General features: G+C 40.0%; 1 protein-coding gene across 2 annotated transcripts; it reads left to right on the forward strand.

Moving 5' to 3' along the window:
• The first annotated feature begins 959 nt into the window (after window positions 1-959).
• morf4l1 (mortality factor 4 like 1) lies at window positions 960-7,226 on the forward strand. Of its 2 annotated transcripts, XM_051382454.1 has the most exons (12): window positions 960-1,099; window positions 2,505-2,551; window positions 2,648-2,715; window positions 2,810-2,896; window positions 3,290-3,367; window positions 3,489-3,514; window positions 3,697-3,788; window positions 4,497-4,598; window positions 4,733-4,821; window positions 4,935-5,107; window positions 6,575-6,659; window positions 6,744-7,226. In XM_051382454.1, exons 1-12 carry the CDS (start codon window positions 1,060-1,062, stop codon window positions 6,826-6,828), a joined length of 972 nt encoding a protein of 323 aa, XP_051238414.1. In that variant the 5' UTR covers window positions 960-1,059; the 3' UTR covers window positions 6,829-7,226. The 2 variants fall into 2 exon arrangements, with proteins under 2 accessions (XP_051238414.1, XP_051238415.1); XM_051382455.1 differs by lacking the exon at window positions 2,505-2,551 and having other exon boundaries at window positions 976-1,099.
• The last annotated feature ends 16,613 nt before the right edge of the window (window positions 7,227-23,839 follow it).

The raw sequence follows: 23,839 nt of genomic DNA on the forward strand, positions 1-23,839 counted from the left end.
TGTACAGTAAATTATTGATTGGATAACTATCTGTGATACATGCGAGCAGACAGGAGTGTGAGAGAAGCCCTAAAGCTTGAAAACTGCAGTAAAACTCCAACTTTCTAAAATGTCAGTGTCCAGTTTCACCATCTCTTATCAACTGAACATCACCAGTCTAATGACCAGCTGAAGCTAGTGGTACAGTCATCCAGGCTTTGAGTAGACAGTTGAAATCTCATCTACCACCAGTGTGGCTGGGTTTCAATTGGAAAGCACTGGAGAGTGACTAACATGGAGCCTCTTGGAGAGGGTCAAGAGCCAAGAGCAACCAGTAGCCATTAAATTCACTCCTATGAGATATCGAGTGCTTTGCTTTTTGACCAGGCTCTGTTTGATGTGCTACACCACACTATTATCCCCAGCTTCTCACTGCAAGCCCTCCACAACCAACCTAGTTTCTAAGAGACTCTGGAGGAAAGTGTACAACATATAGTGACACTTGGGACCAACCTATGTCCAACAACAAATATCTACTGAGATTGAGGGGGGGGGTACTATCTTCTTACTAAGCCATTCCTATGTGCATATGTGTGAGACCTAATATAGAAAACATTAATAGTATATTCTGTATGTCTTCATTAATGACATGCATCCAATGAACAGACACTCAGAGCATCGTCGAACCGAGGCACTGCCGCAGAACTACGCCCATCCGGGTCACACACAGGTGGGGTTACAACGTTACTGTCAGAGGGTGTTTCCACGTTTCTAGGACGTCCCAAGAAAAAAAAAATATAGTTTTAACGGTTTCACAACTTATTGTTTAGCCTGGAAAATACTTTTCTCTAATACACCTACAATTAAAACCTCATACAATTCAATAAACAGGCTGAAGGAGAGAGTTATTTTTCGCTTCCCCTGTATGTAGCGCTCGGCATAACATGTTGTTGCTAGGCATCTGTAGTCGCGGTATTAATGCGTCACCGCGTCGATGATGACGTTTTTAGAGAGCGGCGCCGTTTCAGAGTGGAATGGGAGCTAGCGATTTTTCCCATATTTTGATAGTTTAATCCGTGAATGGCGCCGAAACAGGACCCGAAACCTAAATTTCAAGAAGGTAACAAGTTGTCTGTTTTCATTCGTGATAGGTCTGCGGTGTCGGTCGGCGCTGCAGCCGTCGGAAAGGTCCACAATGTTACCTCGCTTTACGACCGGAGCAACACCGCCGCCGTCGAACAGCTAGCGCCGTTAGCCTTCATTGTTGTTGAACAAAAAAAAAACCTATTGGTGTTTTTCATTCGCCACATTAATCACGCATTGAGCGTTTTTCTTGACAACATAGGGTAACGTCGACAGCAGCGTACCGGCGACGTCCACGCTATTAATCCCCCCGCGATGTTGTCAGTAGCTAAAGCGTTAGCCTCATTCATGCAGTGCTCGCTGCTCATTGAGTTCACCGCCCACCTCTCTGTTGTCACCGTTAGCGGAGACCTAGCCGGCCTGCTCCGGGGCTCACTGCTGGGGTCAGATTATAGCAGGGCTTTCTTCTGCTGCTCTCTTTTAAGATGTGCATTGTTTATTCGAAGTGATTCAGTGTATTTGTTAGTGTGGCCAGGTAACCTTTCTCAAGGGGAAAAGAGGTACAGGTCCGTTGTTTCATGAATGAATTGTGTATTTATAATGGATTTAATTTATTGCTTAATCATTGAAGTCAAGTTAAAATAGGTAAAAGGTCGGTATCAGTATCAAGTTACTTATTTAAAGTGCTACAGAGAATCTCAGACTTCATAATTTAATGTTTGAATATTTATTTATAATAATAACTACAATTGTGTTAATCTAAATGAATAATGTTCTGCAAGAATTCTCTTTATTAGGAATTACAGAAATCATTAGTCACTTAATTCATTATGGTTTGATCATTTGAGAGAAAATGAATTGACAATAATCTTGATCATCAGTATATAAGTAATTTAGCAGATAGAAAATGTTTATCTTCTTAATGTGAGGAGTTTCTGCCTTTCTCTCTTTTACATAATTGTAAAACAAGTCTAACGAATAAATTATTAGATTTAGTTAAATATTCAGCACATAAATTGAAAATGGAAATAAATGTAAAGTCTCAACCCTACCTTTCATACATAAAGTCAAGTCTGCTGCTAAATAAGACTCTTGACTCTAGTCTGACTTTATTAAATGTGATCTGTGTGTGTGTGTGTGTGTGTGTGTGTGTGTGTGTGTCTAAAACTCATTTATAAACTTTGATGTAATTACTGTTCTCGGCCACCAGAAATAAATCGATGTTAGTTGCTGGTGTGCAAGACGTTTAAGAATTTAAAATTTAAGATGTGATAATTGTTCAGTCTATCATAAGCCTTTTCATGAACCTTCAGGGGTGTGTGTGTGTGTGTGTGTGTGTGTGTGTGTGTGTGTGTGCAAGTAGTTTGGTCGCCTTTACAAATTAATTTTATTTTACCTGGATTGCTCTCATGCTGATTTTAATTGACCAACACTCTGTTCAGGTGAAAGAGTGCTGTGTTTTCATGGGCCATTGCTCTACGAAGCTAAGGTAGGCTGTCTTAGTTAGCCTGTTTCTCTGATCAAGTGATCCCCTTCTGTGTCTCTAATATAGATATTTTTGACAATGAATTATGTCTCTTTGCAGTGTGTTAAGATAAACATCAAGGACAAACAAATCAAATACTTTATTCATTACAGCGGGTGGAATAAGAAGTAAGTTTTGGTTCAAATAAATCAACTATTTAAGATTTGTAATGTGAAGATTTTCCGAGTGCTTGATTTCTTTCTTGGTGTTTTTTTTATCCAGCTGGGACGAATGGGTTCCTGAAAGCAGAGTGCTTAAGTATGTGGACAGTAATCTGCAGAAACAGAAAGAGCTTCAGAGGGCCAATCAGTAAGTCCATTCTATCTTTTTTAAATGGTAGTTTTTACTTATTTACAAATCCTACTATAATAGGTTTTCATATGACGGAGGTCCATGGAGAGAGCTATTGAGACAAAATATGGTCATTATTTTAAAAAAGAAGGAGTATGTAACCTTGCTTACAGTATCACAATATATCAAGTCACCATATTCTCACCAATACACAGCCCTCGTGAACATGGTATACAATATTTTAATACCAGTGCATTATTATTAGATACACTGACACCAAAAAAAGAGACGTTTGCAAAGAATATGCAGCTTAATAGACCCACTGCAGTCTGTGTCCAGAAATAAAAACTGGCTCTAATATAAATGATGTATTCTGAAGTAACTGAACTTGTTTTGTATTTTTTAATCCAGAGACCATTATGTAGAAGGAAGAATGAGGGGTGCTGCGCCGAATAAGAAGATACCTCCTGCACCGCAGAAAAATGATGTGTGAGTACAAGTCACGACTTATTCTACCTGTCACCTGCTCTGTTGTCTCCTGCCTAACTGTTTTAACCTGTTAAATATTATTAAAAACAATTATTTTAACACCTGCATTTTACTTTTGTAGGAAAACCAAAAAGAACAAACAAAAGAGTAAGTATCATGTTTTGTATTTACATAATTGACACTGTTTAAATGCATGAACCCTTCAGATCTGCAGCGTTTCCATCATCATTACAATAGAAGCTATAAATTACAAAAAAGAAAAAGCAACAGCATATTTAATGTCAGAGCTAGCTATGCATGTTTCTTTAAATATGTTTCTGTCGGTGCAGCTCCTGGTGCAGGAGAAGGGACTAGTTCAGGGGGAGACCCAACCCATCCTCCACGAAAGAAGAGGGCACGTGTTGACCCAACAGTTGAAAGTGTAAGTTGTAAATTAATCGACTATGTTGCTGGTTTTTGATGTCAGACAATACTGAACTGAACTGAACTGAACTGAAAGTAACTGGATACGACGTTTTTAAAGCAACAACAGCAGCTGTACATTAGTTATTATTACATTATTTATTCATTTAAAACTAGCAAGTCGACTAATATTACTTACTGGTCCAACAACACAAAGGCCAGCTCACCGTCTGTCTGCAACCTTTTATTTCACGAAGCTCTCGACAATGACTTAAAGCCAGTCTGAGATTTATTGTTGTCCGCTAGCCTCTTGCCCTGTCACTATCTCCTTTTCCTATTCTTAGCTTCCCATGTACAGTCCTTTTCAGTTTCTTTGCCTCTGCCATGATGTCTGTAGAGGAGAAGGGTTGAGGTGGAGCAGCTGGAGGAAAACGAGAAAGAAAATCCTCCATAATATGTGATCTAGTTTTACCAAAATCAGTGATCTAGTCAGTGGTGTGTGACTCAGTGCTGTAAGCGTCACACTCTTCTCCCGAACCAAACACCAGTATAGCATTAAAATGATTTTGAAGCTGTTATTTTAAGGTAGAATAGTGACATGATGTCGCTTTAATTCTCTGTATTCGAAGCTGTATAGTGGAGGTTTGAATCCCATTAACTGTGTAAACATTCATCTGAAAAGCTTCCCCTTGTGACTTATTCCTTAAATCGGTTCCTGTCTGCTTAGGAGGAGACCTTCATAAATCGAGTGGAGGTTAAAGTAAAAATCCCAGAAGAGCTGAAACCATGGCTAGTGGATGACTGGGACCTGATTACAAGACAAAAACAGGTTTGTAACTCTTAAGTTTAACATTTTTCACATAGTTTTATTGATACATATTGTCTAATTTATTTACACTATAACATTTCTGAAGTTACTTTTTTGTGTGTTTCCTTTCGTCCTTTTTTGTTTTATGTCTTCAGCTTTTCCACCTACCTGCCAAAAAGAACGTTGACGCAGTCCTAGAAGATTATGCAAACTACAAGAAATCGAGAGGAAACTCCGACAGCAAGTAAAAAGACACTTCTCCTTTCCTTTTTCACACTTACTAAGCTGACTTGCTTGTTTGTCTATTCAAAGCTCTCTGCTTTCATAGATATAACTTGTTTTCCCTCCACTGCTCAGGGAGTTTGCCGTGAACGAGGTGGTTGCTGGTGTCCGAGAATATTTCAACGTCATGCTGGGGACGCAACTTCTCTACAAATTCGAGAGGCCGCAGTATGCGGACATCCTGGCCAACCACCCAGAAACATCTATGTCTCAGATCTATGGCGCCCCTCACCTACTCAGACTTTTCGGTAATAACACCTGCACAGCATTACTCTGCTGTAGTATTAATTATAGAGAAAACAGTTCTGTACAAAGAGATTGCAGGTTAGAAGTGTGTCATATTGTACTGGATCACTGTGACCTTTTAAAACTTGTTTTTGGCCATAACTCAAGTATTTATGTGGCAATTATAACATTATGTCAAAATGTCCTGGAAAAACACTTTTTTTTTTTTTGGCTTTTATTCAACATTGTAGCTCAGGAACATCTTTCCATCTCATCTATTTTTTTCTAGTGCTGTCAGTTAAACACGTTATTAACGGCGTTAACGCAAACCCATTTTAACGGCGTCAAATTTTTTAATCGCGAGATTAACGTTCTTTTTGGCCTAGCACACTTTGTAGTTTTTTTCACATGCTGTTGCAACAACTAGTAACGTTAGAAAATCTACAACACCACACCGGATCTAGCTAGACCGGAAACAAAACAACAGGCACGCCGCACACACTTGTTTAAGAGTAGTGGACGTTACGTTTTGAGTGGATGGCGAGCGCGAGACGCCAAAATGGATGCCAATAATATTCTGAATGGAAAGTTTACTTTTAAAAAGTTGTAACTATGACATTAATGTGATTAATCGCGATTAAATATTTTAATCGTTTGGCAGCACTCATTTTTTCATAAATCCTGTTAATGCAAACAACGTATTGCAGCACACCAACTGATGATGATCTTGTGAGTAAGTTTCATAGGAAGGCTTTACATATAAAAATTCCAGGAAATAACAAAAGCACCACATTTTGTATAGCTATATCTATAAGAATCTGTCTTTACATAGTAATCAAGTACATGTGAACCTGTTTAGTCAATACATCTGTGATAAACCAGCAATCAGTTCAAAAATGTAAATTCACAGGAATCACACATTAATAATCAGTACAGTGATATTTTAGCCAAAAATCTATACTGTTTTATTCAATTCTTAGTATTCATCACATATATTACGAGTCTGGACAGACATGGATGTAAAAAGCCACTTCACAGGCTGCCGGAGGCACACAACCACAGGGCGGTAATTCCAGTTGAGTTGTGACTTTAAAAACCTTTTTTTTTTTTTTTTTTTTAAATCTGATATTTGAACATTCAGTCCGTCTTCCAAGACAACTCATAATTTAATAAGAAATATATCAAACAGAAAATCTGTGCATTGGTACACTTCAAAAGAGCTACCTAACGTACTTTAACATTACACTCATAAAATAAATGAAATACTTTTGTAAGCCACATCAAATAGAACTACACATAGATATCAACCTTCAAGTAGAAATCTGTCTACTACCCTGACCTGTGTTCTGTGCTGTTTTAAACACTTCAATTACCCACTCGATGGCGTTGGTGAAGTGGTAACGTTAAAGTATTTGTAGAGTTATTATAAATGAAGACAAGGCCAGAGGTCATGTGGTGTGTATTAATAATTCTTTGTTTGGTTTGTCAAGTGAGAATTGGAGCCATGCTTGCGTACACTCCCTTGGATGAGAAGAGCCTTGCACTGCTGCTCAATTATCTGCAAGACTTCCTGAAGTGAGTATTCACAAAACTGTTAATAAATAAGGTTCATATTGATTTAACTGCAGCAGAGATGAGTAAAATGTTGCTTTGTTCCAGGTATCTTGTAAAGAACTCTGCATCCCTCTTCAATGCAAGTGACTATGAAGTTGCTCCTCCAGAGTACCACCGGAAGGCAGTTTAGGGTTCTTTTATTTTCGGATCTGAAGCCTTTGTGTGCTGAAGTTTGGAGACGACACCTGTTGAAAGGATGTGATTTCACAAAAAGCCTTTTGGAGAATGGATTTTGCGAGATCTGTTGATTTTATTAAGGAAGAATCAGAGCAAGATGTCACACTAATCCCTGGACAAATTCATTTTCTTTCATGTGGAAAGCTGCTGAGTATGCTCTTCCTGTATTGGTATGTTTTTGAGTACCGCTTTTTAGTTTCTATGATACTTGTTTTATCCGGTGTTTACCAAGATCTTTTGAAAATAAATCTAATCATGATTATTTTTTTGTTTCCCGTTTTGGTTCAGATGCTGGCTAAATTTGTCTTGTAGGCTGTCATCATTTTCTAATAAAAGTGTTTCATTCTCAAATTATTAGTCCGTCTTTGTTTTAGAGCTAATTTAAGATAATTGGGTCAAGGTAGAATTTTATTTCTCTTCATCTACAAGGGAATGAAATTGCTTGACAGAAGTAGGTTTGTCCTAACATACCTTTTTTTTTTTTCTTGGCTTAAATGATCTAATCCCTTGTTTTCTTTTGATAGATATTTCAGAAAGAAGTCGTGTTTGGTTAGTACCTTGGAAAAACTTCATCAATTACATTATTAACAATAAATAAGGCTGCAAATATGGAGTGGTATTTTCATATCACCTTAAGTGGAACCGATATCAATTTGAACCATTAATTAAATGTTTACTGCATGCTTGCTTTTGCATTAATTCTAAATAGAAGATAATATAAAAAAGCATATGGAGTTAAATTGATGTTTCAATAAATGCTCATTAAATATTTGAAATCCAATTAAATGCTTAAAAGACGCTGACGACTGGATGAACTTCAACAGACATTCAGTCCTAAAACCTTTTGAAAATTGGATAAACACAAAACCAAGCCCACTTATTGAAGACAGATCTGTCTGTGGACTAAATTTAAGGGCCAGTTTGTAACATTGAGGTGGATCTATTGACAGAACTGGAATACAATATTCACAGGTATGTTTTCATTAGTTTCGAATCACCTCAATATAGGAATCGCGTTTTCCGTTATCGTAGGGTCCTCTTCTATGGAGTCTGCCACGTTGAACCACCATGTTTTTACAGTAGACCAGAACTGACAAACCAAACAAGTTTCATGGCCACCATAGTTTCTCCTAAATGCTTGGTTGAGGCGAATGGTATTCAGTTGATTGTAATCTGAATCTTCACCACTAGATGCCACTATATCCTACACACTGGTCCTTTTAAATGCTTTATATACTGTTCCCAGTGAAACAAATGAACGGTCTAACCACAGATTGATTAAAAGTCCAAACATACAAATGGTATTCCCATATAAAGTAATTACTTGATCATCCTGTTATAAGTGTATATTTATTATACTGTTATATGTAAAGGCCCTGCACAGTTATACGTAATCTATTAGACTTCTGTTGAAGTTTAATTGGGCTGGTTGCACAGCAGACATTTTGACATGTCATAGCAGGAAGCACAGGTGTATTTATATGAATGATTGATTCCACTTAAGCGAGGTCCTGCTGTTGTGCATGCAGGTCCACTGTCACCGGGACACTTAATGGATAGGAGCCGTCATTACTGTTATTAAATCCACCTGTGTTTTTCCTGCTGTGACAGTTGTCTTGTGTGCAACCAGTCAATTGAGAAGAGTTGTGCTGTGAGTTACGCGAGGTCATTAAACTAACAGGCGAGTGATGGCCAGTGCACGGCCCTGAGAGGAGGTCAAATCAGGCAAAGTGAAAACACCTGTGAGGGAGAACGGCGTGTCAGAAAACCACTTTGTTCCGGTGGAAATGTGTCTTATTTGTAGTCACATAACCTCTTCAAACTAATTCTAATACACATGTAAACTGGTCTTAAAATGCTCCAATTTAGTTGCGTTCACCATTACAGTGTACACAAGTATGATACAGCAGCTTATAATCAGATAGTGTGTATGTGGAAAGGCCCTGCACACCCACACCGATGTTTGAAATCAGTCTGCTCAGGTGGAAGTTGGATGGAGCTCTTATATTAGTGTAATGCAAACTAGACCGTTTCACAGTTTAAAATTATTAAATTAAATTATTTCAAACCGGAACTAAGACTCATATTTCCATGGAAACAGTTTGTAACACCTGCTGACCAGTACTGTTTCCATGGTAACAAACGTGATACCTTCTGACCAGTGGTACCAAATGACCAAAAATAAAAGAGGAAAACATGGCTCACAGTTTGAGGTTTGCTAACAATGCTGTGGAGTGAGCAATAAGAAGGGTTTTTAGAGCTCAAATATACAGCAGTGAGGTATGGAGCTGTGGTGACGTTACAACTTTGGAACTGAAAAAGCAAAAAATGTAAACACTTTGGAAAAAGTTGTATTGGAACTGAAAGATAAAACACAGACTTAAGTTATTTCATTTTATCTAGATTGTTTTTGTATTATGATCTGCTTTTTAATGACCATCTTCTCTTTCTTCATGTCGTAATTTTTTTTTGGTGCAATTTTTTCCAGTTTCAACTTGGAGGGTTTTGATGGGGTAAGTGAGGACATTGTCAGTTGTTTGTCCAATAAACTACCCTGAGCCTGACAATAAAAACTTTGCAGCTCTCATACAGTTCTGCATTGCACAGATTTTATGCTACTCGTCACGATTTTTTCACAGTAAAATGTTTTTATAATTGTTGAAATCTTCTACAAAGCAAATTGTTTCTGCTGGAGTGAACAGAGCTGAGAGGTGTTGATGTGTCTTTTTGACGATCAACCATGTTTTAGCTGACATGATGAATTCAGATGTCTGTCTGAAGTCTGACTATTAGTGAGATTTAACAGAGCTGTTCTGTATTTCGGTCTAAAATATTGAGGAAACCCTGCACACAGTAGACTATAGGACTGTGTAGGTATATTGATGCTTTAAGGCTGTATTCACATATAATTTCAAACCACTGTTTCAGTTGTTTTAGTTTAGAACAGCTTTCTTCTTCCTATCCTGCTGTTGACCTGTTCATCCACTCTATCATAGCTCTGCTGGGATTAACAGGTACTTGATCAGTCTCTAAAACTGTGTGCTCATGTCCCCCTGTCTGTCTGATTTGTTTAGCTAACCTGGGATGTTTGAGTAGCATCCACACACCAACTGCAGTCTGCTTTATTTCAGCTAATTGAGGCTTAGTGACTTCAGCCAAGATTCCATCCTTTCCCCTAAAAAAATGACATACAATTTATGACTTACTTACTTTGAACATGTGGTTTTAATTGAAACACTTAAAGAAAGCTTCTCGGGCATGTGCTGTCGTTCTGCCTCAGAGCTTTTATTGCTCCACTTAAAAAATAATTTCAGGCAAAGTGGTGAATGTGATCAAGCTCTGGGGTTACATGGACACCTGTAAGCTTTTTCCTCATATATTGGCTGAGATGATTTTCCTGTTCTGATGGTGTGTATACATCAAACCAGGGCCTCCTGCTGCCAGAGGTGGAACAACATCCCGGTGATAAAAAGCATGTGGTGCAGTCAGTAGAAATGTATTGAAACCAGGCCAGAGCCCCTTCCTCCTCTCACCTCTCCACACTAAAAATGTGTTCAGCAGAATCCCCTCCAGCCGGCTGCTTTTCCACTGTTGTGACTTCCTTGACATGAAAAAGAGAAGCTAAATATTAGTTTCAGACTGATTTGTGGTCTCATTGGTGTCAGCTGCTTGCAGTTGTTATGGCAAGAACAATTCAGAGCGTTTCAAGAAGAATTTCTTTAATCCAATTTCCCCCGGCCTTAACCGGGACCATATGCGTTTTCACTGGAGTGTGCTCACAGATCACAGCGCCCTGATGGCTTTTAACAGCCCATCAGAAAGACTGACACGCATATAGGACTCCTCTGCAGATCCGTTCAGGGAGACACCTCAGTGCCTGCTCCTTTCTTGGCTCCATTTACTGCTGCGATTAACAGTTTACACTCTGTGTTAGAGGCTGGGTCACCAAGAGGATTTCCAGAGCAATGAGGGCTTTCATGTGACCCTGGTGACACGGAGCCTTAGTGCTGTCATTACCCCATAGATGAGAGAGACATATGCATGACACAGCCACGGCTAATGAGGCTGGTCCAAGTCAGAGTGATGGCTTCAGCAGGTTTTCCTCCACATGTGTCTGTTCTGGTCTGCCAACCAAAAGACACACTTCAGACAGGTCTGCAGGAACCGCTTGAATCATGGAGCCAAGATGGAGTTCATTGGCCTTTGGGGATGATCATAGACAGGATTTAACTGAATACTTTAGCCTAGTCTATGTGTGGTTCTGTTTTATATATCAGAGCAGATAAGCTTTTGCTCTGATATGTATTAGTGTAAAAAAATCAGTGGTGCAAAGTACATTTACTCAGGTACTGTACAATTTTAAGGTACCTCATTTGAGTTTTTTCCATTTTACACAACTTTATACTTCCACTTAAGGTGAAATATTTACTCCATTAAGTCTGTTGTCAGCTATGGTTACAGATTTAGATTTTACATATGAAACATAGATTATTTTAAAATAATTAAATAAATAAAAAGAATACTTCTGAGAATGTAAGTATATTTAGCTTTATATATCAACACATATTCACTTTTATTGCTGAGAGTTTGATAATAAGATTGGTACCACCCTCATGTGAATATGAATCTACTAACTTAACTTAGCACAGATGCAGGAAGCAGCTAGCCTAGCTCTGTCCAGAGGTACTAAAATCCAGCTACCAACACCTCTATAGTTCAGTAATTAACATATTATAGATAGTTTGATGAATTAGTATGTAACTATTTGCTCTCCAAAAGTGAATCCAAAACAAATTAGGCTACATGTCAAGTTGATTTTTCCCAAAGAAGGTTTCTGGCATTTTAGGTGGTTCGTTGATTTATGTTCAAGTGTTGGTTTTAATTAGTTATTTGAAGCTATAAAGAGCGAGTTTCACGTCAAGATTGATAGCTAAGCCTATGGGTGGGACTTTGATACTGTGCCACCATGATCTCGACTGTGTAGACTCAGGCAGTGGCCATATCTGTAATATTATGGCTTCATTTTTGTACAGTTGGAGAAATGGGAGATGAGACAACCATTTTGTATATGTTGATTATTTTTTTTATTAGTTTGTTTTGTTGTTGCTGTTTTGACCACTTGGGGGCAGCAGGAACAAATTATGAACACTGAACTCACCTTTTGAGCTGATATGACGAAGCACTCATTAATTTGCAGTCACCTTTCTGTCAACCTGAGAAGTCCAATATTCACTCTTTTAGCTCTTTTTTCGTCTCTACCAACTCCCAAGGGAAATATCTGTTTTTTAGTTAGACTTTAGTTGCTAAATGCTTCTCTGTGTTCACCAGCTGCTAACTTTGTCCCTGAGCAGATAGTGTACAGCTTTTAGTCTGAAAACAACGGCCTGCTGCAGCTGGAAACAATGATATGAGAGCGGTGAGCGTGATCCAGCTCCACAGCTACTTAATGAGCTGAAACTCAGTATAAAGCTCTTTAAAGCAGAGGGTGAAAATCCTCTGTAGTTTCATTACAGACCCTTTCACATTGTCACCTTTTCACATTGTCATTTGATGCACTGATATTATAAAAATATTAATTATAGCTGCTCAATACTTCCTCCACCACTGAAAAGAGTTTGATTTGGTGTAATGCTGTGTGAGAGCCACCAGATGGCAGGAATACACAGAACAACTATAAAGCCACACTGTTTTGTAACTAATTTGAGTACAGTGGTTCTTAGAGTACAGTGGTACTGTATTTCTGTGGGGTACTTGGGGGTTTTCAGTGTCACTGACACTGCTGGCTCCTTTGATTTTTCCAGAGAAATGTTTCTTGTAACAGGAGCACATAAGAGACAGTTCCTCCAATCAACAGATTGTCATTCGAGCCTTCTCAGTCTTCCAGCGTCTTTCAGACTGTAAGCTCAAGACAAACTCCTGCAGGGATTGCTGAGAACTCCCCTCCCATTAGACAACAAATGTTATCAGTTTAACTGACTGATGAAAGCCATTTGTGCTCTGTATGACTCCTCCAGAGCGTATCCATCTGCTTCAGGCTCTCTGAGGTGAAAAACCGTCAGTGTTTAATGTGGTTGTGAATGTTTCCCCAGACTAGGAGTTAGTGGTAGACTAATTACACAGTGGGCACGCAGCCTCAGTAGCACACTGCTGCCAGAGCCTTTTGTGACTGTATGTCATTAGTATTGGAAAAGTGCATTTGCCACAAAGGGCTGCGGTCACTCTGAGCCATTAAAACATGAAAGAACATACCCGGCTCTTCTGGAGAAGGAATTTGCAAGACATAAACAGCCTGTAAAATGGAAAACTACATCTGTGTCCATTTGTTTTCCTGAAAGGCAGCCAGATTTGGTAATTCTTACTGAAATTCTTTCCAATAACAGAGAGCAGTCCAAATAGAGGGGAAGGACTGTTTGATCCATCTGTTTGCAATGCGGCGTAGTAGTGGTTTTGTGCACATGATCTCGACTCAGTGGGAAACTAAGAAATTGTGGAGGCTTCGGAGCATGTTGGGGACTTTACTCAATTTACACTCTGGGTTTATCGTGTGTGTGATGAGCTCTCCTCTCAGCTGAAACAGAAACCGCCCCAGAGCAGTGGTGGGAAGTAACTAAGCACATTTACTCAAGTAGGCTACTGTACTTAAGTACAGTTTTGATGTACTTGCACTCTACTATGTACTTTGTTATCTTCCTTATAATGCTACTCCACTACATTTTAGGAGCAAATACTTTTTACTCGCCTTCATTCATTTGACAGCTAGTATTTCTATATGCAGTACTATTACTTTTACTAGAGTAAAGGATCTGAGTTGCCCCAGAGTTTGGTCATTTTAGTCTGATCAGAGTGTTGTTTCTTCTCTTGCTTGTCTTTTTTGGTTTTCTGATCTGACAAAGACATTAATAAGTAACACTATAATTTATGAGTATATATATATATATATCAGTAACCTCCTTAATATGTAATGAGTTCATTCATAAAAATGGTTTGGAAATGTTAAATACAGGGTAGTCCATGGTCTTTTTTTCTCTCCTGCGCTATTGATTCAAATTGAAATCGAAATAAACTGAGACTTCAGAGCATGTTGGGACTTGTAACAGAGTATTATTACACTGTTGTATTACTTATTTCAGTAAGGATCTGAATACTTCTTCCACCACTTGCTCCAGTGTGTTGTCATTTTATTCTGATCAGTGTGGTTGAGTTTGGTCTCAACTGTGAGTTTTATGATGTGACAAAGGAATAAATCAGTAAAGCAGAACACTGTCTTTTGTGAGGATTAGTAGATGATTAATACAACTGATGTGATACTATTTAGTAAAGGGAAGTCCATGGGTTTTATGTTTCCAATCAGTGGGATTTGAATTCATCTGCTAGAAATGAAGCCATGTCTGCTTGAAACCTCTCTTCTTCAAGTTCAGTTCAATCAGACTCGACTGTGCTCAGACATACAGATGCTTTGAGCTAAATGCTAATATGCTAACATTCTAATGTTTCGCAGGTAAAATGGTCACCTTAGTTGAGCATGTCAGCATGCTAACATTTGGTATTTAGCACAAAGTAGAACACAAAGTACAGCTGAACCTGATGAGTGATTAATGGCATTAGTTTTGCTGGTATTTGGTTATAAACTAAAGGATTGAGCAAATCAAAGTTTTGCCCTGATGGTGGCGCTAATTGAAAAGTCAGGATATCACCAAAGTTCTTACAATTCATCCTGAAGGGAACATAAATGTATGTACATTGCATGGAAATCCATCCAATATTTGTTGAGACCCGTCACTGAAAACCACAAAGTTTAACCTCATGATGTTAGAGGAAAAGTCAGAGGATCAGTAGCACGCCACCGCCAGAGAACGTCTACATCATTTCATGGTTGTTGAGATATTTCAGTCTGGAACAAAGTGGTGGGCCAACAATCTCCAGAGACCCACCACTAAAACGGCTAAAAACCACAAAAAAGATTAGAGGAAAGAATCTGTGTTACAGATTTTTTTTTCCTGCTTTCCTCCACTGTTAATTAGCCGTGTGTGAGTCCAGCCCCCTAGTTTGGGAACCTAGACTCACAATACACACCAGTAAGTGCGAAAGTGCTTTCACTGGCACCCTCGCTGGTGTCCGAGTGAGTCTGTCGGTGAAATAGTTACGTGTTAATTTAATCTACAGGGACCTCGCTATTATTAGACATCACCTTGCTAGAAAATTCAGTTTTCTTTTGAAGCAGGGCTGTAAAAGGCTGCAAACTGGCAACTCTGAATATCTAATAAGATAACCCTCTCTCCCTCATTAGGCTGAATACTGAGCTAAAACACCTTTTCATGTCACCTTAGTAAACAGCTTAATGTGTACCTCTTTCATCTGTTATTCCCCCGTGTCTCCTCACGGCTTTGATCCACGCCAGAGTGTCTGGGTATGATTGCACCTCTGTGCTGTAGATTTGTCTCTATGTTAATTTAGATTTATGACAAGCCGTTTCTGAAAACCCCCTCTTCACAGAATAAATGCAGGGTAAAGATGTCATTTGACCTTTGACACCTCTCCAATCGGATGGATCCAGTCCCCAGAGTTTTGTATCTCAGGAAGCGTCATGCGCATATACACATTTTTCAGGAAGTTCTTTTAATTTAATTTTTATAAATAAGATTATATAAAATCACATAATAAATATAATATTTCATTATCTATAATACAGGTGGAATCACCTAATGCAATATAAAGAAAGTAACACAGAACTGGACCAAACAACACTACACATTAACTAGCAGGACTGATAAATATAGTTTTACTGTGTGGATGTGGGCTTATATTTTATTGTTGTGGTGGTAAGTGGCAAAAGATGGTGTAAATTTCTCAAAATTGTAATTATCTGTCATAATCCATACATCATTTTGTTCTGTCTTTACAGTTTTGTAATGCTGTTGTCTTAGTTACAGTTTGAGGAGGAATTGTTTATACATTTCGTGTCTTAAAGCAAAAGTGGGACACAGTAATATTCAGGTGGAGAATCTCTCATAGTGTGATCATGACCTGAGGGTGTGGAGCTAATCGTTTATGGATGGTACAATGAAAACAGCTGTTGCTTTTGGTAAAACCCATTTGTTCAGTAACATGGACTGGATCAAGCGGCCTTTGACTGTTGTTGCATTTCCTTTTTTCTTTTTGTCTCTAGTTGAAAATTTAATAAAATGCATGACTTAAATGTCTTGATACAAATACATCTGTTTCCATGATAGATTTCAAACCCAGACACGCAGTTGTCCTGTTTTAACCTGCAGAGGGCAGACTTAGCTGAGAAATAAGCAGTTGAGCTGAGAGCAGAGAGGAATACAACTACCAGTTTATTAGGTACCCCTAGCTCAGTCTAATGCAAGAGCCCTGCAATAAATCCCATGTTCACCCCATTTATATCTGAAGGAAGACTAAATATTAGAAACTCTGGAATGTCTTTTAATTTGGATCAACACCCTTTTAAACCTGTTACAACAAAACTGAACAACTTAACCTTCAAGAGAGGATTTATTGCAGTACTATTGTATTAGACTGCAATTATTTTGTCAAGGTTTATCTAATAAATTAGCAACTGAGTGTATGATGCATTTGTAGTTACGTTGCCAACAAAGTAACAAAATACTGTTTACAGATACACAATGAATTCAACTCAACAACTAGAATTAAAAGTCAATAACTGAAAGAAAGGACATGGTATAATAGCAGTTTTGTAAAAACCTGCTTTTTCTAAAGAATTTCTCAATAGGACCATCAGCAGCATACTTAAGATGTGTAGGAGTGTAATGGTGATATCTCATTAGGAAGCCTGAACCATGACAGTTACATCTCCTCCAACTGGTCAGTTCTTGGTTGAGTGATTCCTCCTGACCTCGGCGTGCCACAGTGTTGCCCTCGGTGTTCAAACTATCCATGTTGCTTGTCGACAGCAGCTCCCTTCTGGGCCTGCCGGGGTTTGGCCTGATGCTGACCTCCTGCCAGTCTGCTGGAGGAGAGGAGGGAGAGAGCGGTTCGGACTGGGAGGAGAGGGTGAAGACGAGAGGAGTAATGAGGAGGGGAGGAGAGTTTCTTGACAGCTTTTTGCCTCGCCTGATATACACACACACATTTGGCAGAGTTAATCTGAGGTTTTTCTAGGCTTTCCTCTCACACATTTCCACTGTGTGAGTCAAAGGGCAAAGTGTTCATTTATTAAATTACTACTTTCTTTTTACTTCCAGGTACTTTTTATACGTTATAATTAGTTGTCAGGTGTGTAATGACAAAAATATTTTGACGGTTGTTATTTAATCTGCAAGCTGATATAATGGAGTATGAGCTGTCTTCATGTCCAGTGTTTACAACAGGAAAAGAGAGCAGTGTATTATTATAATTTCAGAGGAAAATGATAGGCTCCCTCATATGCTCATAAATAGTCTAGCTACCATCACCAAGCGGCACATAGTGGAGCTAAATTAGCCCAGAATTTTGTGCTGTAGATCAAACAGAAATGGCAGAGAATCAATTAATGATTAATATGCCATCTGTTGGTGGTGGCGTTTTGAATATCAATACGACTCCCCTCGGATGTTTAATCACCTGATACCATTGTGTTGGAACACAACAACAGAGCTTTTGGAAGTACCGTAGTGTCAGCGAGCTCAAATGTTTTGATCCACCTCCACAATGCTCATAAGATATTCACCGCTCCAGTGGAGAAACATATCTACAGGGCCCCAACAGTGAGGCGTGCATGCAGATATCTGTTCTGTGTCTGGGACTGCTGTGGAGATCCCACCCAAGGCAGAGCTCCATTCATGCTGCAGCATGGAGGATGTTATGGATATGGCCTTGACAGCGTGCTCTAACCCTGAGGCCTGAAGAGAGACAGGAAACAGTTGGCTCTTGGTCGACTGAAGTGGTGCCTGGGACTTTCCCACACGCCTCAGGATCCTCCTCATTCAGCCTGGTCTGTGGTTGGAGCGTGTGTCTGCACCACTTCACACCAGGGAGAGGAGGAGGGGGGGGGACGCGCAGGCTTACTGCAGAAGTTGGAGAAAACTTTTCAGAGGGGATTCATTGCCCCTTAACTGAGAGAACAGCATAAATTATTTGCGCTGGCAGATGTTCACAGACCCAAATATGCATGAATTTGTAGAGCTGGCAGGCTTCCCTCAGCCAAACGTACTGGTTTTCACGATGCGTGCAGGAGCAGTTGTTTTTCTGGCTGTTTTACAGAGAGCATTAATCTGAGCTGTCAGCACCACCAACCACTTTGGTGGAAATTATTTCACTCCTTAATAAGGGAACTCGGGTGCTGTATTACATATGGCGGTCAGGGCAACATTCTTGGTGGGTCTGTCATCATGTAGCTGTTCTCCAACAGTGGGCCTTCTGTGTTTGGCCTGTAGCACACTCTGTAACCCAGAGATGAAAAGAATACACTAACTAGACATTAAATGAAACCACTACCTCTCACATCCTCTCTGCTGGTGAGGATGAAAAGCACCTCCTGCCAGGAAGTAGGAGAAATCCAATATTATTGAATTTCTGTTATTTTGACAACAGGCTGTGTCTTAAACTTGCACTACTGTGTGAGACTTGAAAAGCAGGTCAGGTTATAGCTGAACATAATCAAAACTTAAAATACAGGAAGGGTGTGGACAAAATAACATGAACAGCTGATAATATAATAGCAAAAACACAAACTCTAGCCTCAGAAATTAGCCAAAAATGGGTGCAGGGATGTCGTATAATGCATTAGACTGCTCATGTGTTTATAACTTAAAGTCTTTATAATGAGTGTATTGGAAAATGGATTAAGAAAATACCCATCTGTGGTCGGTCATGCTGGTTGTACTAAGCAGTGGTCATTAAATCTGCTCTGGTGTGCAATTAGTAGCAATTTGCGATACATGTATAGCCAATGTTTGTGAAACATCATGTTACTATTTTTCAGGGCCTTTTTATAGGTCTGTAGTCATAATTATGTCACACCTGCATGAGAAGCACATAACATTAGGCATTGTATAATCAAGCTATCATCAGTGCTCCTTTTGCAAATAACAATAATAAAGGTAAAGTGAGACAACCTGTAACTGTCACACTGTATCTAACTGCTGAGGGAGAAGTGACTTAGAGCCTTTCCTAAAGGAGGGCTTTGGCAGACTGCCACTTAGTGTGGTCCCCCTGAGGGCTCTTACTCATGAATCAGAGAAAATGGGAATTACACATATTAAAGAGGGTAAACGTCAGTAATCACAGCACTGGGAGGATGCTTGAGGACTCATCAGGCCCGCTGCTGCTTTTTTAGAGACACTTGTTTCAAGGAGCCACCTTGTTTAGCAGCTGACGGCGACAATGTGATGGGCAAAATGACACGTTTCTGGAAGGCCTCCACCTACGAGATTCACCGTCAGCACACCTGTATTTACTCTCCATCCACACATTGATGGTGTGTACTGCAATGATAACACCATTTGACCTCCTGATCCATGAGTCATCCAGCAGCCAGGTCGGGTTACAGCCTGTCATGTCCGTTATTGTCTTCTGTCCATTGATATTTGCAGCATGTTTGTCCTACATTGACTGCCTTGTGGCCCCTGACAGAGGAAGGCTTAGTAGTTTTGACACAGAAAAGTTTGTTTGTTTGTCTGTCTGATCAGCAGAGGTCACGCAGCAGTATGTTTGTTTGCCAGGTCAATTGAGTCCACTAACAGAGGAGGCCGGTGAGGAGAAGTGATGGTGGGGGGGGGCACTCATTAGTGGCCTTTCCTCCCTGTGTGTTCTTCTTCTGGTGGAGATGGCCAGACCACCAGGCCCTTTACCCTGACTTCCAGATAAGATGTCTGCAGTCACTCCACATGACTTAGTGCTGTTGGTACTTTGACAGAAAACAACCCTCAAGGGAAACTCAGGCAACCATAAATATTTAGGCACCAAAGAGCTTTATGGAGTTTGTTGTAAAAGGATTTATAGCAGCCTGGGAGGCGATGCATCAGTGTCAGAGGGCTCGAAGCAGCCAGTGTTTACAGCATCGCATGTGAATCCTCCCACAACTCTCGGCCAAGCCTGGAGAACTGAACCAAATAAGCACTTCAGTGCTAGGAATGCAAACACCACAAGTTTTCCAAACAGGTTTCAGAAAACAGGTGTGAGCTCGGCGTCGTCTCGGTTCAAAAATTGTAATCGCCTGCAGAGATGATTCACAAACAAGACAAGCCAGTGGCCTTATATGGGCCGATTTGGAAATGGTGGTTCTGGGCCTCATGACGATTTGATGTAATTATCCGCTCTATAAAACTGAAACTAACAGCTAGAAAGACGGTCAACAAGATTAGATACATTTGAGGTTACAAATAGATTTCACTTGAACTAATTTACAGAGATTTTCAAAGACATTTCTGTGTATTTTAAAGGAATAGTACAGAGAGAATGGGAAACAAACAAGCAAAAAACTCTTAAAGCACTAAGCTAACTAGGTTTACTGTTTTTATGCTGACAAAGCTGACTAAATCTCATATCTGTCCGTCAAATATGAAGCTACCAATGTTACAGTATCCCAGAAGGGACAAACAAAACACAGGCTCTAGGTTCACATTTTTCGCACATGTTGCAGCCACCGTAGTTTCTCCTTTGAGCTTGGAAGGGGAGCAAGTTGCCATCTGCAGCTACACACTGGACCTTTAAGTTAATCTGATGAAAAACACAGCAGACACAGAGCCCCTTTAGCATTTAATAGTCTCCTTTTTGCTCTGTTTTTGGTCTGCACCAGCTCCTGGGGGAAATGCTCTGCTATGTTCACAGGCTGGTCGCTGACTTTGTCTGTCTGCAGTTTGGTGCTGGGCAAGTTGAAATAGCACACAGTGAGTTTTTAGAGCCTTTTGGCTAGATAGATGAGAGGAGTGAGAATGAGCCAAAACGGTAAAATTGTGGGCTGTAACACCAAAACAAAAAGCATAAAGACCCTGTAAAGCCCCTTAGAGCGGACGGTAATGGCACAGTTGGGTGTTAATTCTCTGTTAAAACCCCTTGAAATATGATCCATTGTTAATATGGAAAAAAATATACATTATTGCCACTTTAAGCTTTGGATAGCTGAACATGTGATACGTATATCTGTTATGCAAAATTAATAAATTTGTGGACATATGGTCCTATAATACCAGCTTGCATAAACAGGTGTAAACAAAGACTCTTCCTGCGTTGCTGATTAGTTATTATTTCCTCAGTGGTAATCTAATGTTGCACAGTAACATCTGCACTCTTGTATCCCTGCTAAACAAATCACTTGTAGCACCCGGCTGTCTATGCAGCCTCCTCCACCACTCTTCCCTTTACCTTCGGTCTACTCATCAATTTTACATGAAGTGTTATCTGCATCACTCTCATCTCTGCCTTCCACCCCAGGATTTATCCGCCCCGTCTCTTTCATCTTTATCCTCCAGGGCAGCCGGACATCTCGGTCCACCATCCACGCCACCACTGCTTCTGTTGTCCTCTCTGCTCTCCGTTCATCTTCCCCTGCTGCCCTACTTCCTCCCAGCAGGGTCACAGGCCTGCTTTGTCCCAGATTGCTGGAGGATCAGGATTCCTCATCATCCTGTTAACTGTACATTTATCTGACAAGACTGAGGAGAGAGAGCGACCCCCGGCATCATTAAGCTTTAATGGACAGCCTAGAAATGAGGGAGAAGCCATAAAAGCAGGAGCCGAACCAGAGTCTCTCTTTAATGTCTCTGATCGCCCTGACAGGATTATTAATCAGGAACTAAAGGAATTTAAAACCTTTGCTCTTGGCTTCCTCACTTAGAGTCTTTAGCTTGCACCATTACATAGCAACCCAGGGTCAGGAGGTCTGCAGCTAATTGGTTCTACAGGGTTTTGAATAACAATGAGCTGAGCCCAATTACTGAACTACAGAGAGGCGGAGATGAGAGGAGAGGGAGGGGGACCCAGTGGAACAGGCACAAGGAGGATAGAGGGAGGAGGAGATGGGGGAGGCTGTTTCACGGCTGCTGTCTCTCTCCTCCTCAGAGTAAGGATATTAATGAGATCAGTAAATGAGTGCTGGCAGAGACGGGGATGTGCTGCTTTAGAAAAACAGCCGCCCTGCCCCTGCAGGACAGCAGCAGCAGCTCCCTCATTCACTATTCCTTTTTACTCCCAGATTCACACGAAATATGTGCGCCTCATTCTTTTTGTCCCAGATTTTCCTTTTTCTTTGTATCTCATGTTCATTTATTAGTGATATATTTTCTTTTCTTTTCCCCGACACGGGGGATCTGTTTCTGTGGTCCTTTGATAGCTACACTGTATTCCAGTCTGTCTTGGTGAGCTTTTAATGCTGTCTTCAGGGGTTTGTATTCAGTGATGGCTAATATAGTTAGTCCCAGCAGTTCGGGTGTAAATTTGTACTCACTCTAAGGCATAACGGCTACTGATTGTTTCTTATTTTTGTGACCCCTGCTGCTTTGGTGAACATCAAGGCTTGTTTTTCATCCTCTTACTCATCCATCATTACATGCTGCTGCCGCATATACAGTGGGTGGATTAGGCTGCACAGTATCTGCACAATGTCTCTCCACTCTAGTGTGTCATGTAGTGTCCCCCTTGCCCTGGTATTGCTGATGAAACTGGTTTGGATGGAAGCATTATCAGATTTAGAGAGCTAATTTGTTCCAGCGGCAAAAGGCTTTTCAGGTTGTTAAAAGGATCTTTCTTTTTTTTTTTTCACTTGGCCGTGCTCGTATTTTTTTGTGCCCTTGAAACATTGCATCAATGTTGAGCTGTAGGACTTTCAAATTGATCTCTGCTTAAATAATCTCTCTCAAATTCATGAATTCACACTGAGCAATCCCCTCTTCTGAGCATTCATCACTTTCAATAAACCCCAGAGAAGCTGTCATTATGCCTCAACCTCCTCATCCCGCTCTAAACTGCTGTTCAAGGGCTGCAAATTGGAAATGTGATTTAAATATTGCTTGAAATGGATAGCTCATATTCACCTAAGCCCTCCCGTGCCAGGCTCTGTCATGCGATGAAAGCAGAGGATGCCGACTGATGATCACTGTACTTCCTGCACCATGAGTCGAAGACATTAATTGCTGCTAGCAGAAGGTTTAGCCCTGACCTTTCCAGATCACAAGGCAAACAAAATTCTCTGTAGGCCCGCTACTCTGCACGCTTTTGTCACTTGTTCGTCATGGTTGGATTTCTCAGAGATGAGAAGGATTCTCTTTGCTTACACTTTTAATCGGCTACAGAGCAGTGAAATACTCCAGCTGGAATGAGAGGGAGATAAATGCCTTAACTCAAGACTGCAAATGAACTACAAATCCTTGAGCTGGATTGCTGTTCATTCTTCAATTATGTAAGCCCCCATCTGTTTTTTTTCCCCTACTCAACGGTGTCAGTGTGTATATACAAATATATTCTTGCCAGACAAGATTTATAATCTCTTTCAACTTTCATATACAAGCTTTAATAAGAGCATGAGTCCATTTTGTCCAAGATTTTTAGTCAACACAAACATTAAGTAAGCATTACATTCTATGTGGATGATTTCCCGAAAAAAGGTTTTGGATATTCATCACCATTGATTGATTGGCTTCATATAGATTTGTGCAAGGCTGTCTTGCAAATACACTTTTGAAATTCCTCCTCAGCAGTGTGCTTGGATGTGGATTATGAGTTGAATCTCATCATTTTAAAAATGCTTGCCAGTGCCATTCATTCCAAACAATCCTCTGAGCCTGTAATGTATTCTGAACTCTTGAATCTGCATATTTGCATACTGTAACAGAGTTGCAGCTGTGGTCTCAGAAGAGTTTATCATTATTTCACATTTATTTTGTCTCCCTAATTACCTAATTAATTCTGTTGTTTTGATTGTGGTGTTTACCGTTTGCTTTGTCGAGGCGTAATCCTGTTCTATTTGTCTGTTTGAAGAAGGAGCAGTCTCACTGAATTATTCATGCTGC

The sequence above is a fragment of the Dicentrarchus labrax genome, unplaced genomic scaffold (genome assembly GCF_905237075.1).
Source record: "Dicentrarchus labrax unplaced genomic scaffold, dlabrax2021, whole genome shotgun sequence".
NCBI classification, from domain to species: Eukaryota; Metazoa; Chordata; class Actinopteri; family Moronidae; genus Dicentrarchus; species Dicentrarchus labrax.

Bases quoted from the DNA above. Each gene is read 5' to 3' on its own strand.
- morf4l1 (XM_051382454.1), top strand. From the start codon at position 1,060: ATGGCGCCGAAACAGGACCCGAAACCTAAATTTCAAGAAG. The intron at 1,100-2,504 runs GTAACAAGTTGT...CACTCTGTTCAG, and splicing joins GAAACCTAAATTTCAAGAAG to GTGAAAGAGTGCTGTGTTTT. The intron at 5,108-6,574 runs GTAATAACACCT...TGGTTTGTCAAG, and splicing joins TCACCTACTCAGACTTTTCG to TGAGAATTGGAGCCATGCTT.